Source organism: Onychostoma macrolepis, chromosome 02 (genome assembly GCF_012432095.1).
Source record: "Onychostoma macrolepis isolate SWU-2019 chromosome 02, ASM1243209v1, whole genome shotgun sequence".
Classification (NCBI taxonomy): domain Eukaryota; kingdom Metazoa; phylum Chordata; class Actinopteri; order Cypriniformes; family Cyprinidae; genus Onychostoma; species Onychostoma macrolepis.
In genome coordinates, this window is record NC_081156.1 from 33,086,461 (window position 1) to 33,099,276 (window position 12,816).

At 33.0% G+C, this 12,816-nt stretch overlaps 1 protein-coding gene across 1 annotated transcript; it reads right to left on the reverse strand.

The window, feature by feature from the left end:
• Nucleotides 1–654: 654 nt before the first annotated feature.
• rnf126 (ring finger protein 126) lies at nt 655–11,226 on the reverse strand. The gene is made up of 9 exons (XM_058764461.1): nt 11,084–11,226; nt 7,512–7,570; nt 7,123–7,180; nt 6,551–6,786; nt 5,712–5,780; nt 5,549–5,618; nt 5,302–5,395; nt 3,991–4,106; nt 655–2,400 (listed from the first exon to the last, which is right to left on the reverse strand). Exons 1-9 carry the CDS (start codon nt 11,156–11,158, stop codon nt 2,248–2,250), a joined length of 930 nt encoding a protein of 309 aa, XP_058620444.1. The 5' UTR covers nt 11,159–11,226; the 3' UTR covers nt 655–2,247.
• Nucleotides 11,227–12,816: the final 1,590 nt, after the last annotated feature.

Here is a 12,816-nt window from a genome sequence, read left to right on the forward strand (position 1 = left end):
AGACAGTAAACCCACCACCGGTTAGTTTAAAAATGCAGCAGCAAATGAACAAAAATGAATAAATAACAGCTCCTTAATTTCTGCTTCAGAGAAAACTATAAGATAATTATGTGAGTTTTGGTTACATAGTGATAAAACAATAAAACATGTCATTATTTTTAAAAAGTTGCAATATATACCTGCATATCAGTGTTGCAATTCATGTACACACATTTACATTCATTTAAAGAAAATAAATGGTAATCAAAATAAAATATAAACAAATTCATTTCTAATTTTCTAATAAGTAAAATGACTATTTAAATTTATGAAAAACAATTAAACTTACTTATTTCTAATTTTCAGTTAAAGTACTAAAATGAATATTTAAAATTGGAACAATAAATCCTAAAAATAAAATAAAAAACTGCGCACATTATTTTACACTAATTTAAATAAAATAAATGTTACTGAAATAAAATATAAATAAACTTGAACTAATTTCTCATTTTCAGTTAGATTAGAATTACAATAATAAATACTAAAAATATAAAAACGTACATAAATTTGTTAATTTAAATAACTATTAACTGAAATTAATTCTTATTTCTAATTCTCAGTTAGTTAAAGTACTGATCTTGTCTAAGTGTCTATTAGAGTATAAAGAATTGGAACAAACACAGAAACTCTGGTGTTAGTTTGTGTTCGTGATCTGTGGAGAGACAAATGAGTTTTTATGAAACATTTCATCATCAGGAGTGATACATACATTCATTCATTCATTCATTCATTTGTTCTTCTCCTTTATTATGATTTACAAAAACAAACCATTTAACTTAAAATAAGTTAAAAAAAGGTCGCCTTGAACTGAAAGTCACTGAATATGTGTGGCAGACTGAGAGAAGACAACTGAATGTGAGGAGATTTAAAAATATAAAAGAAAAAAAAAAAAGAGTGAGTGAGAGAAAGCAAGAGAGAGCATTTTATCACATTCTCAGGCCATGTGCTGTTTGGATAAAGGCCCAAAAATGCATGGTGAAATAGAGAAAATATATTTCTCTCATGAGTTTTAAGGACGATGCTAAATGTAGAAAATCATATCAAATGTTGCCAAAAAAAAAAACATTCACACTTTTCTGTTTGTTCAATGTTCTAATAATCTTCGCAAAAAAAAAAAAATCAAAAATACTGTGCAAATAAATATTAGGAGAGAAACCTGCACTCAGTGTTTTCCTCAGTCGCAGATGTTCTTGGATCGCTTGGCTTTTCACAATATGACGCAGCTCTTATTTTTTGTTTTTTCAATAAATAGGTTTCATATATATGGGTGAATCACAAAAAAACATGTCCAGGTTTTATTTAACCCCAAAATCCAAAAAGAAAAATGCATTATGCCTAAAATGACTATATTTTATGACAATTCAGATGAATTACACAGATGGTGATTCTCTTCCCTGTAATGTAGTATTACAATATAAAATACTGTAATAAAATGATTTATCAAATTAAAGGCAGTGCAATTAACAATATAATCTATAAACATGAATTCAATCATATTTTTTCGTATTACAGTAACGAGAATCAGATTTTTTTGCGTTACGGCAAACTGTAAAATTTCTGGTTCTAAAATAGGTTTTAGCATAATACGGCTTCTTTTTTCTTCTGATTTTGGGGTGAAGCGAGATCTTGACCGTTTTTGTGAGATTCACACATACTCACGTTCACATATCAGCCACTTTTATCCGTAAAATAAAAATCAAAGGATAAAAAACAAAAGGTTCTATTTGACCGCGTCCCTCTGGAGAGACACTAAGTCTGCTTCTAAAACGCAGTTCAGCTCGGTGTGTCTTCAGATCCGGCACCGTCATCGTGCAGCTCAGCGCTGCGTGACATCCTCTTCCTCTTTTCCTTCTTCTCTCTCTTTTCCTCACACTTTCTGCTGATTAAAAGCACGTCACGCGGACAGGTGCCGCCTGCCGTGTGTGCCCAAACCTTGAGGAATGATCGCTCTGAAGTTCAGCGGTTTAAAAAAAAGCAAGGAAACGCTGTCTGAAGCAACAGAAGAGTGTATTGTTCTCTCGGGGGTTTGGCGTTCTCTCTGCGCTGTCCGTGTGTGTTAGTAGTGATGGGCAGGTTCAGCGCTGGATCTACTGTGTCACAGATCAGTCTCCGGTGGAGGGGAAAGAGTGTGTGACGACCAGGCCGGCGCGGCTGAGATGATGATGATGATGATGATGTGTAGATGTGTTGGGGATGTGGGCTGAGCTCTTACGAGTTATTGGTGGCATTCTCGTTGCTCGGAGAGCTGGAGGACGAAGAGGAGGAGGAAGAGGGGGTGAAGTTCATCCCTGATAGGCCGGGCGGATCCGTGGCTGTGTTCTGCCCGCTCAAACTCTTCCTGCACACCGGACACGAGTCATGCTGGAGAAAACACACGGACAAAACATGTAACGCAGTTCCTTTTAACTTTATATACAAAAAAGAACCCTGATAAAAATGCATCATGCTTCTGCAAAAACATTGATAATATTGATAACAAGAAATGTTTCTTGAGTAGCAAAGCAGCATTTTAGAATGATTTCTGAACGATGCTATTTTAGTATCATCAAGATACTAGTACAGTTTTTATTAATATTTTGAATTGTATTTTTATATTACCTTTTTTGATTTTAGTTAGATTTAGTAATTTTGTCGTGCTTTTGTCATTTTTAAAAATATAAACTTTTTTATATTTATATGATATTTTAACTTGAAATGTCTTTCATTCATTCAAGTTTTCATAAATTTTTATTTTGCTTTTTTCCACATAAAGTCAAACTAAATGAAAATAAATGTTGCCATGGCAACCAGCTTAAATTAAATAAGTTTTTTTAATTTAAGTTTTCTTAGTTTACTTAAGGTTTAATTTATTTCAAGTAACAAAAATTGTTATTATGATTTTATAGTTTAAAGTTTTAATTAACTTGAAAATCCAGCTTTGTATCGCAGGAATAAATTACATTTTAACATATACTCAAATAGAAAAAAATTTAAATCACAATAATATTTCACAATATTAGCGGTTTTATTATATTTTTCATCAAATAAATGCCTTGTTGAGCATACTTTCAAAAACATTTAAATATTTTACTGAATCAATTTTTGTGTCTTTAAATCTTAATATGTTAGACATATTATTAAACAAAAAATGGGAATTCATTGTTAGTTTTATTTTGCAATATAAAGTGAACAAAGAAGTGAACTTGATGTTAACATTTTAGTCATGCCCCTGCATGCTGCACAAACATCTACACTGAAAAAACAATTAAAAAAACAATTAAATTTAATTAAACCTGTTGCGATACTGTTCAAAACACTGTTTCAAATTCCCCATAAATTATTGTTAGCTTTAAAACAACAGCACAAACATTTGTAAGCATCTGCGATGGATTTTAGGTCATACTGTGATAATATAGATAATATATAAAAATTTAGATATAATAATAATAATAATAATAATAAATATATATAATATTAACATTTGAATAGTTACAATGTCTGAAAATGAGCTTGAACTTTAGGTTGACAATCCCTCACTGAGCAATGACTAACTTCAGCTCTTTATTCCCATCCTGTTCATTTTCTTGTCATCAAGTTATAATTAACAAAGTTAGAAGTGTCTGAGTTTGACAAGAGCATATTTCTGAAAGCCTGCCGTATTACTTTTACAGAAGTACTTTTTAATTGCAACGCATGCATATTCATTTGAAAAAATAACAGAGTTCAAAGGTGCTGTATAACACGATGAACCCAAACACAGCAGCAGCAGTTATTAGCACAAATTCAATTTGCAAACTCCTGCCTTTCTGTACAGAACCATGAACCATGAAATTAATGTCGCAAACTACAAATTGAAATGGAGTTTATCTGGATCAGTCATTAACGACCGAATATACACTGTCCAAAGTTGTAAATATCTTGAGTTTAGATGATTAAGTATGGAGAGATGAAATAAAACAAGAGAAACGCCACCTGCTCAAGCCAGGGAACTACACAGTCGTTATGAAAGAGATGATTGCAAGGAAGTTGTCTAACGTTCTCCCCTGCACTGTAGTCTTCTTTACAGACAGGACACTCTAGACCAGCACCTGAACCACAAAAACACACACGTCAGAAATAGGAAGCATCAACATCCCAATAAAACATATCACAAAGCCAATGGTGAGTCGAAACTATTATTGAGAGTGTGAAAATATACAGAACATATTTTTAAAATCAACTAATCTGTGGGTTGTTTGAATTGCTAGACAACTAGCCAACTGTAACTCTGCAAATTATTTCTTGTATTGTTTAGGTGTTATTTGTGATATATATATCTCTAACCATTAAAAAGTTTGGAGTCAGCAAGATTTCTCATGCTTTTGAAAAAAAAAGCCTCTTCTGCTCACCAAGGCAGCAATTATTTGATCAAAAATACAGTAATATTGTGAAATATTATTACAATTTCAAACAACTGTTTTCTATGTGAATATACGTTAAAATATCATTTATTGCTGTGATCAAAGCTGAATTTTCAGCATCATTACTCCAGTCTTCAGTGTCACATGATCTTTCAGAAATCATTCTAATATGCAGAGTTAAACATTTCTTATTATCAATGTTAAAAACAGTTGTGCTGCTTCATATTTTTGTGGAATCTGTGATGCACTTTATTTTTCAGGATTCTTCATTGAATAGAACAACATTTATTTGAAATAGAAATCTTTTGTAACTTCATAATTGTATTTACTGTCACTTTTGCTCAATTTAATGCATCCTTGCTGAATAAAAGAATGAATTTCTTTTAAAAAAAATTTTGTGACCCCATACTTTTGAACAGTGTTATGTGTGTGTGTACTTATATACTGTATATACTATCTATCTATACACACTGTGTGTGTTTGGATTTACATATATTACACATTTTTAATATCTATCTTATTGCACAAAAGTATTATTTTGCTCACAAAAAAAGAGACATAAATACAGGAACTCTGCTCAGTTTGCACTGGAAGCCGTGAATGAATCTTTTACAAAGGCAGCGTTTTGACGGCTGCAGCGATGACTCTTTAAAAGTGGATGAATTTAGAGACGCAGCGCTTCAGACAGGGTTTTACCACGTGGGACATCTAACATTTACAATCTGAAAGCTGAAGCACCTCACGCTGTCAGCATACAGAACCCTCTGTGAGAAATCTCAACATTCACCCTGTTTGAAGCACTGATGCTAAAACATGAAGCACAGATCAACTGATGCTGTGCTCCAGCAGTGTGTGGTCATGTATCAAACGTCTGTCTTCTTACCCACGTGCTCCTGTGTTATCTGGACCGTAGGGAGACTCTTAATCTTCTCTTTGTCTGCCGGAGGGGGACCCGTATTTTCAAACTGATTTAATAACTACAGGACGACAAACAGGGACAAAAAAGTGAGTATGTGATTATACTGTTTGTTTGTTTTAAATGCACTGATATTGTTTACAATAGCAACACAGGGCTCTGTAGGTTTCATATTCCTTGTGGTTACAAAATAAAGCAATAAACCACTTGAGACCTGTGTTATGATGGCATCTAATCCATTGGCACCCCATGCATAGTCCATTGGGTTTGAGTGCAGCATTCCCCTGTAGGACAGCAGTTTACAGTCCAGTGATCAGCTGTGGTTTATCATAGACTGAGAAATGACGTAAAGACAAGAAATTTCATTGGCGACTCACCATGGTCCCATCGCCATGTTTGGCATAGCTGTCGGAGCAATAATTCCATTAACTAACTGCTGAATGATTCTGTGAAAACAAAACAAATTAACATTTTCAAGCAAAAACATTTTATTCCACCCTTAAACCTGGCAACACATTGATAAACTGATTTTGTGCCATATGACAAAAGTAGGGGAAAAAGTATTAAAAAACATGCCATTGAAGCATATCTTAATTTCTAATTTATATTTTTGTCTTTTTTCCCACATAAAGTTCACACAAGTAAACAAGTAAAGTTCACACAAGTAAATTTGATTAAAAATAATCTAAAAAATTTATTTTTATTATTTAAATTGTAAAACATCACTATAATTTAGTTGTATATAATAAAATATTTACTTTTGGCACATGGCACAGTTTAATTTTTGGCCCTTCGTATTAAAATGTTTGGGCACCTCTGGTCTGCAGTGATGGCCATAGTATAAAACAGGGTTCCCCACACCTTTGAGCAATGCATTTTCTAAAGTTGATTACTAGGTAAGGTAAGATCTAAAAAAAAATATTTGTACATTTTATAATGAGCTGAGAATAACTAGAAAAAATACATATATATATAAATTATATATTTAATATTGATACATTTATTATTATATCGAATAAATAGCATTTGTATCTATTTTTTTATTTATTTATTTTTTTTTATTATCTTATCACATTTTTAAACTCCTTACTATTTCCTGATTGCTTTCCATTATAGTGGGAATCCAGAATAGAAAAAAAAAAAAAACAAATTCAATAATTCAGAATGCAAACCCCACTGAATAAATACAGTACAGTGCCATCTGCTGAATTCTTACCCTTCTAAAGTGGGTACACCCTCATGCCGCACTCCTTGTCTCCGGGGAACGTGTCTTCCCCGTGGCTGTCTGGCCCCGTAGCGCTGTCGTGATGCCATCTCCCGCTCTCTGCGGTTCTCTGCATCACGGTTATCTTCCGCTGGCAAACCCCCTCTGAAGTCGAAGCCCTCATCGAAGATCCCCAGAGCAAACTGCCCGTAACCATGTGGGAATGTAAACAAGTGCTGGTCCACATTCTGACGGGTGAGAGGTAAAGCTTTCGTGAGCTTCAATCAGCCAGTCGTTTCACACACACACATACACACATGATTTTCTTAATGTGGCGTCTGGAGGCCTGGGAGAATATTCTACACTGCTTTCAACAGTTTATAATTTGCATGCTTGCCATCTATTAACCATAGTCTAAATCTGTATGTTGCCCTGGATAAGAGCATCTGTTAAATGCATATTGTCAAAGTTTGCATTGTGGGCCAGAAATCTCACACTTTACACAATATATGGACCAAAGTTTGCATGCCAAGCGAACTCAGCAGCCAAAAGCAATTACAGAGATACTGTGGATGACAGCTCACCTCAAACGAGGGCCGATTCTGATCATTAGAGGCTGTAGATGTGGACCCATTCTCTGAACTGGGAAAAATAAGAGAAAAAGATGCAAAGAGAAAAAAAAAAAAGAAAAAAGCAAATGTATATTCAGGACACTTTGGCAAAAACCGTGATAGAAAAGATCAAATCTTCACATCATTGTTTTTCTGTTTCTAATGCTTGTAAAAATCATTCACAGTGTTTTAGAGCTGAATTGTCTTCAGCCTGTTGAGGAAATCAATGTAGCAAACAGATTTCCTGATGTGGAATCCCATCCAGAGAAACAAGTTTTGGCAAAAACATAACGCAATATTTGATTTTTCTGTCCAAATTGAAATCACTTCTCCAGATCCACAGCAGCAGGTCAGTACTTTACCTTCCCTCTTCAGGCAACTCCTCGATGAAGCCGGACTCACAGCGCGGACAGATGTAATCCTGAAAACAGAGGTCACAACAGTACATTAACACCACCCACTGAATCAACTGACAAACTGTATTTACAGCAAAATGATGGCATCTAACTGAAAAAAAACAACAAAAAAAGTTGAAGTACTAAAATTACTGAAGCGAAAACTGAAAAAAAAAAAAAAAAGATAAATAGAAATATTTAAAAATAGTTACATTTTTTTTTTTTATTATATAGTATAGTGGTGAATAAATTAAAATAACATTGCCAAAAATATAGGCCTAGTTTATAAGACTGACTGTTTATTATTTCTAAGAAACATACCAACTTGAAACATTAATATACAACGTGCACAGTTTTGAGCATTTAATCAGATTTTAGTCTGCTCTATAACCATCAAAGTTGATTAACAAAGGTCAACTGAAAAATTTCAAATTTCATGACTAGTAATAACAAGAATGCGTTCAAGAATGTTAAGCATTACACATTCCATTAAATTTATTAAAAGAAATATTATTAAACAAAGAAAATCTATGATGACAGACAGGTAGAAATCATCTGTCATGAAAACACAAGAAAAACAGCAGTCAAATATATAGTACAAGTATTTCCTTGATGGGTTTATTTTGTGATCTCAACATAAAAAGAAACTATCTAGATGCAGAAGAGCTTGACTGATCTGTCATCGCAGCGCTGTCACATCTGCAGTCTGGATGCGCAGGACAGCTGCTGTCATTCATAAACCTCTACACACCCTCAGCCCCTTTGTGTGTTTGGATATTAAATATTTTCCTAACAAGATAAGACTTCATGTACAAATAAACATGTTGTACATATAACACATTTTTTTCACAAATCATCACAAATTAATTCCACAAGAATGCCTTTAATTATACTGCAGATTCTGTCTGGTCCTGTATCATGACCTCCGGCTGACCTGCAGTGAACTGTCCTGTTTGGGCTCTTTCTAGAGGCTCCACACAATAACAGCAGGATAATAACGCCACAGAATGATGAAAAGGCAAGCAAAAGAGCTTTGTGACTCCATCCATTCTCTTCCCTGTTCCCCTCTCAAACCTCATACAAGGAGCAGCACATGTGGAAAGATCTCTGGCCTCGTATTTCCTGACAGTATGTGTGAAACTGACGAATGAAACAGATCTGTGGTTTCAGATTCATTCCTGACGTGTCTTGGGTCAGCTGACAGTGAATTAAGGCAGTTTTACAAATGATATCATCATTCTCCAACTGTACTAGCTTCATTTATTATGAGTGTCAGCAGAAAGTAAGTTGTAGAGCCAGAGAGTGTGACCTTCATTAGCACAGGCTGCGTGTTAAACAACCAAAACCCAGTAGTAGAATCGAGACGCTATTACAGTTTTTATTGATATTATAATATAATTGATATTGTCCATTTTCATTTAGTTTGAGTTATTTTAGTATATATTGCCTTGGCAACTAACGGAAATAAGTATAAGGCATTTATATATATTTTAGATTATATTTCAAGTAACAAAAATGTGTGTGTGTGTTTTAATGGTTTTAGTTTTTAACTTTAGTTAACCTCCAAATAATAAATTATAATCATTTCTTACTGTCTAAGTAAGTTGTTGTTTTTTGTGTTTGGCCCAGTGTTATTTTTTTAGGATTACTGATAAACTAATGTAGTTTGATTTGTGTTTATCATCTTTCATCTTTCAAGTTGAAGTAATGTTTGTCATTTCATTAGTTTTTTTATTATGTCTGTTTGGGTTTTTTATTAAGTTTTAATTTGATTTATTACTTGATTTAGTACTTCAAAAAACTACATGGAAATTAAAGAATATATATATTGAATTTATAAATGTATGTATATGTATACATAAGTATGTGTGTGTGGTTGTACATACACATATGTAGTTGTTTTTTTTTGGTGTTTGTCTTAGTGTTATGTTAGAATCGTTATTATACTCTCATACCTGTTGATCTTTAATATTTTGAATTGCTTTAGCTTTATTTTTTGTTTTCATTTAAATGTTAAGTTTTGAAATTTTGTAGCATGCATTTATCATTTATATTTAATTTCTTTATTTAAAAAAAAAAAAGTGTATATATAGTATTTATAAAGTTTTAGCTTTGGATCTGTTTTAGTTGTTTTAATACTACAATTGATTGCTTCTGTTGTCCTCATTTGTAAGTATATATATATATATATATATATATATATATATATATATAAAGTTTGATCTAAATCTGACACTACTCAATAATTTCTAAAATTGATCAGCTGATCTCATTACAACCAGTCTTGGGTTACAGTCAAGAAATCGGACCTACATGAATCACAAATCAGATACCAAAACCACATGAAAAACAGATCAATAGAATTAGACCGCCTTATACATCAACTTGTCAGTTTGAGGCAAAAAGAACAAGAAAACTCGACTGATGTATAAAACAGACCTTATAATCAGTCAGTAAAACTAACCAGGTGATCTCATATCAATTACATTATCAGACATCGAAATCTCACCAATTTATCATCAAAGATCATAAGATCGATTTAACACCATTTACAATCATTAGATAATAGCATTAACCAGCAGATCTCTTATTAGCCAGCCTTCTGTAACAGCTAAGCATATCGATCAAAGATCAGAAACCTAAAGCACACATAAAACCATCCATCTGCAACTGATCAACCTACAAACATTGGTTATCACAACACTTGATATGATTTAACTAACCAATCAGCCTTCTGTCAACTAAACAAATCACAGAAAATCAATCTTTGACCAACTAAACCTACACACAGAAATATTAGACTTGAAAGATCTACTATAACTAGGCCTAGTTAAAAACACAAAATATAACCAGCTAGCTGTTTCAATCAATTATAAATCAAAAACACAAGACAAACACTAAAGACAAACATCAGCATCTAACCAGCTTACAAACACTGAAAATCAATCTCTTACATGACAGATCAGACACAAAAATCCGGGCTATGAACATCTCAAACTTCACAGCTAACAGTATTAATTGCACACTATTTAATAAACAACGTAACTAGTTACCCAGCTGCCTTCATAACTAGTTCTCTGTTTAGACCAAGTAAACATGATCTACAGATCGGACAACTGAACCACTTATGAAACACAAACCAGACACATCTGACAAGATTGTAACTAAATATCCTCATGTCAATATTAAACGATTCGCGATGACTGGTTAGTGAATATACCGAGCTGATTATCATAACAAGCAGCCTTCGGGTTTGACAGGTTACACAAACAGCAGAGCTCTAGAAAAATCTTTAATCTGCGCTCAGTTCTGCCAAGAATCCGTCTGATTAAACTCTCACCTCTCCAATTAAGTATAATTCAATTAAATCCACATTTTAATCCTGAGTGTTGCTATTGGCAACCAGCAGGCTGTTAAGTTAGCCGTTAGCACAGCGAGCGCGGAGAAACGCGTGATAAAAGAGGCCGTTTCTTCCGTTACACGCATCCATACCGATTCAAAGCCTTCGGGAGAGGCTCGTTAAGACCGCGGCGTCTTACCGGGAGCCGAGGGCTGATCTCTTCCGAACACCGGTGACAGAAGAACCGGCAGGGCCGCGGGGGAGCTTCCGCCATCTTCGCTGCAGGACCGACTGAGAGCGAGAACGAGGCGAAGTACGGAAGCCCGGACGGAACAAAAACTAGAACGTACGGACGACGGAACGCGTTTGGGAAAACACACACATTGCAAAAAAAAAAAAAAAAAAAGTCTTCAAATCAGAATATTTTACAGTATAAATATAAACAATATAAACTTGCCTGCAACTTTCCATAGGACAGGCTAGTTTTTTTAGATAATGCAGATTAAATCTAATTTTTCTCATTTATTTTATATAGGAAGATTTATTTTAAAACTTTTTACCTTGGTTAAAAAAATAATAAAAACTTCTTATTGCACAACAGAAAATAAATAAGCTGGAAGTGACACCTAGTGGAGAAAGAGAGAGTAGACGAATGTATATCCAGCCATTATAAACTCCAAGCAGATCCATTTAAAGACCTCATCATGATAGAGTTTATCAGCAACGAACTGTTTTCATATACTGTACTAATTTATATCTAATCGTACACAGAGATCTTTTGTTATGAATATTATATATGTGTGTAATTCCATTATCATCCTGCAGATGGTGCTAAAGCACTTACAACTATTCAGAAACGCAAATATTACTCATTTAAAAACATACTGAGATCTCCTTCTTTAGTGAAAAATGTTTAAATGTAAGATCTCTAGTCAGTGAAGCATATAGGCCTCAATTAGTTTTAAATCATTTTGAAATTAAAAATTATGCATGAAAATAAACAATAAAACATCAATAATTTCGTTCAGTTCAAGGTTAATATATTTAACTAAAACACTAAACAAACTTTTTATTACTTGATATAATATAAATGTTAACTGGAATAAAATAAAATACAAAAAAATTAACTTCAGCTAGTTTCTTATTTCATTTCTTATTTTGCTTAAAATGACCAAAACTGAAATGAAAATGAATGAAAACGACATTATATATATATATATATATATATATATATATAAATTTAAAAACAACTTTTAACTAAAATCAAACCTAAACAAAACAAACAAACAAAAAAAAAATTATAATAATAATAAAATGATTTTCTGTTTAATCATTTTCAGTCATAAAAAAAAAATAAAGCAGCAATTTAAACCCAACCTGTATTTTGAAGCATTACTGAAACTTCAAAAATAAGACACTCATGATTAATGTTTTAAAGCAAGAATTGTAAAAGTGTGTCTTAATGCAAACAAAGAAAGTCTTTGAGGTCACACACACCTGTCAGCTGTGCTGTGAATGAGGTCTGACTGATGCTGACTACATCTGGCTGTCATCATGCATTTATGCCAACTTACATTCAGAGTTTGTCAGAGACGAGCGCTGCGGTGAGGGAGTTCAGTACAGACGATACAACATCCCTAAACAAACTACTGCTTAAAAAATATATTTTAAAAAATAGTGAAAACGTTAAAAGACAAGTTTCTCAGTTAATCACATATGTTCTAAGAACATTTGACATTATGTTATGTAAACATTTTGTGAATGTTTTCTAAATTTTCGAAATGTGCTTTTTTAAAATGTTTTAAAAATGTTTTTTCTTCGTTATACAAATGTTAAGCCAACATTACATTTAATAATTTTGCAAACATTACAGAAGCGTTACTTTTGAATGTTCCCTGAACATTCCAAAACAAGTAACATTTAAAAAAAATG

Bases quoted from the DNA above. Each gene is read 5' to 3' on its own strand.
- rnf126 (XM_058764461.1), bottom strand. From the start codon at position 11,158: ATGGCGGAAGCTCCCCCGCGGCCCTGCCGGTTCTTCTGTCACCGGTGT. The intron at 5,619-5,711 runs GTGAGTCGCCAA...GCTGTCCTACAG, and splicing joins AACATGGCGATGGGACCATG to GGGAATGCTGCACTCAAACC. The intron at 2,401-3,990 runs GTGGCGTTTCTC...TGTTTTCTCCAG, and splicing joins TAGTTCCCTGGCTTGAGCAG to CATGACTCGTGTCCGGTGTG.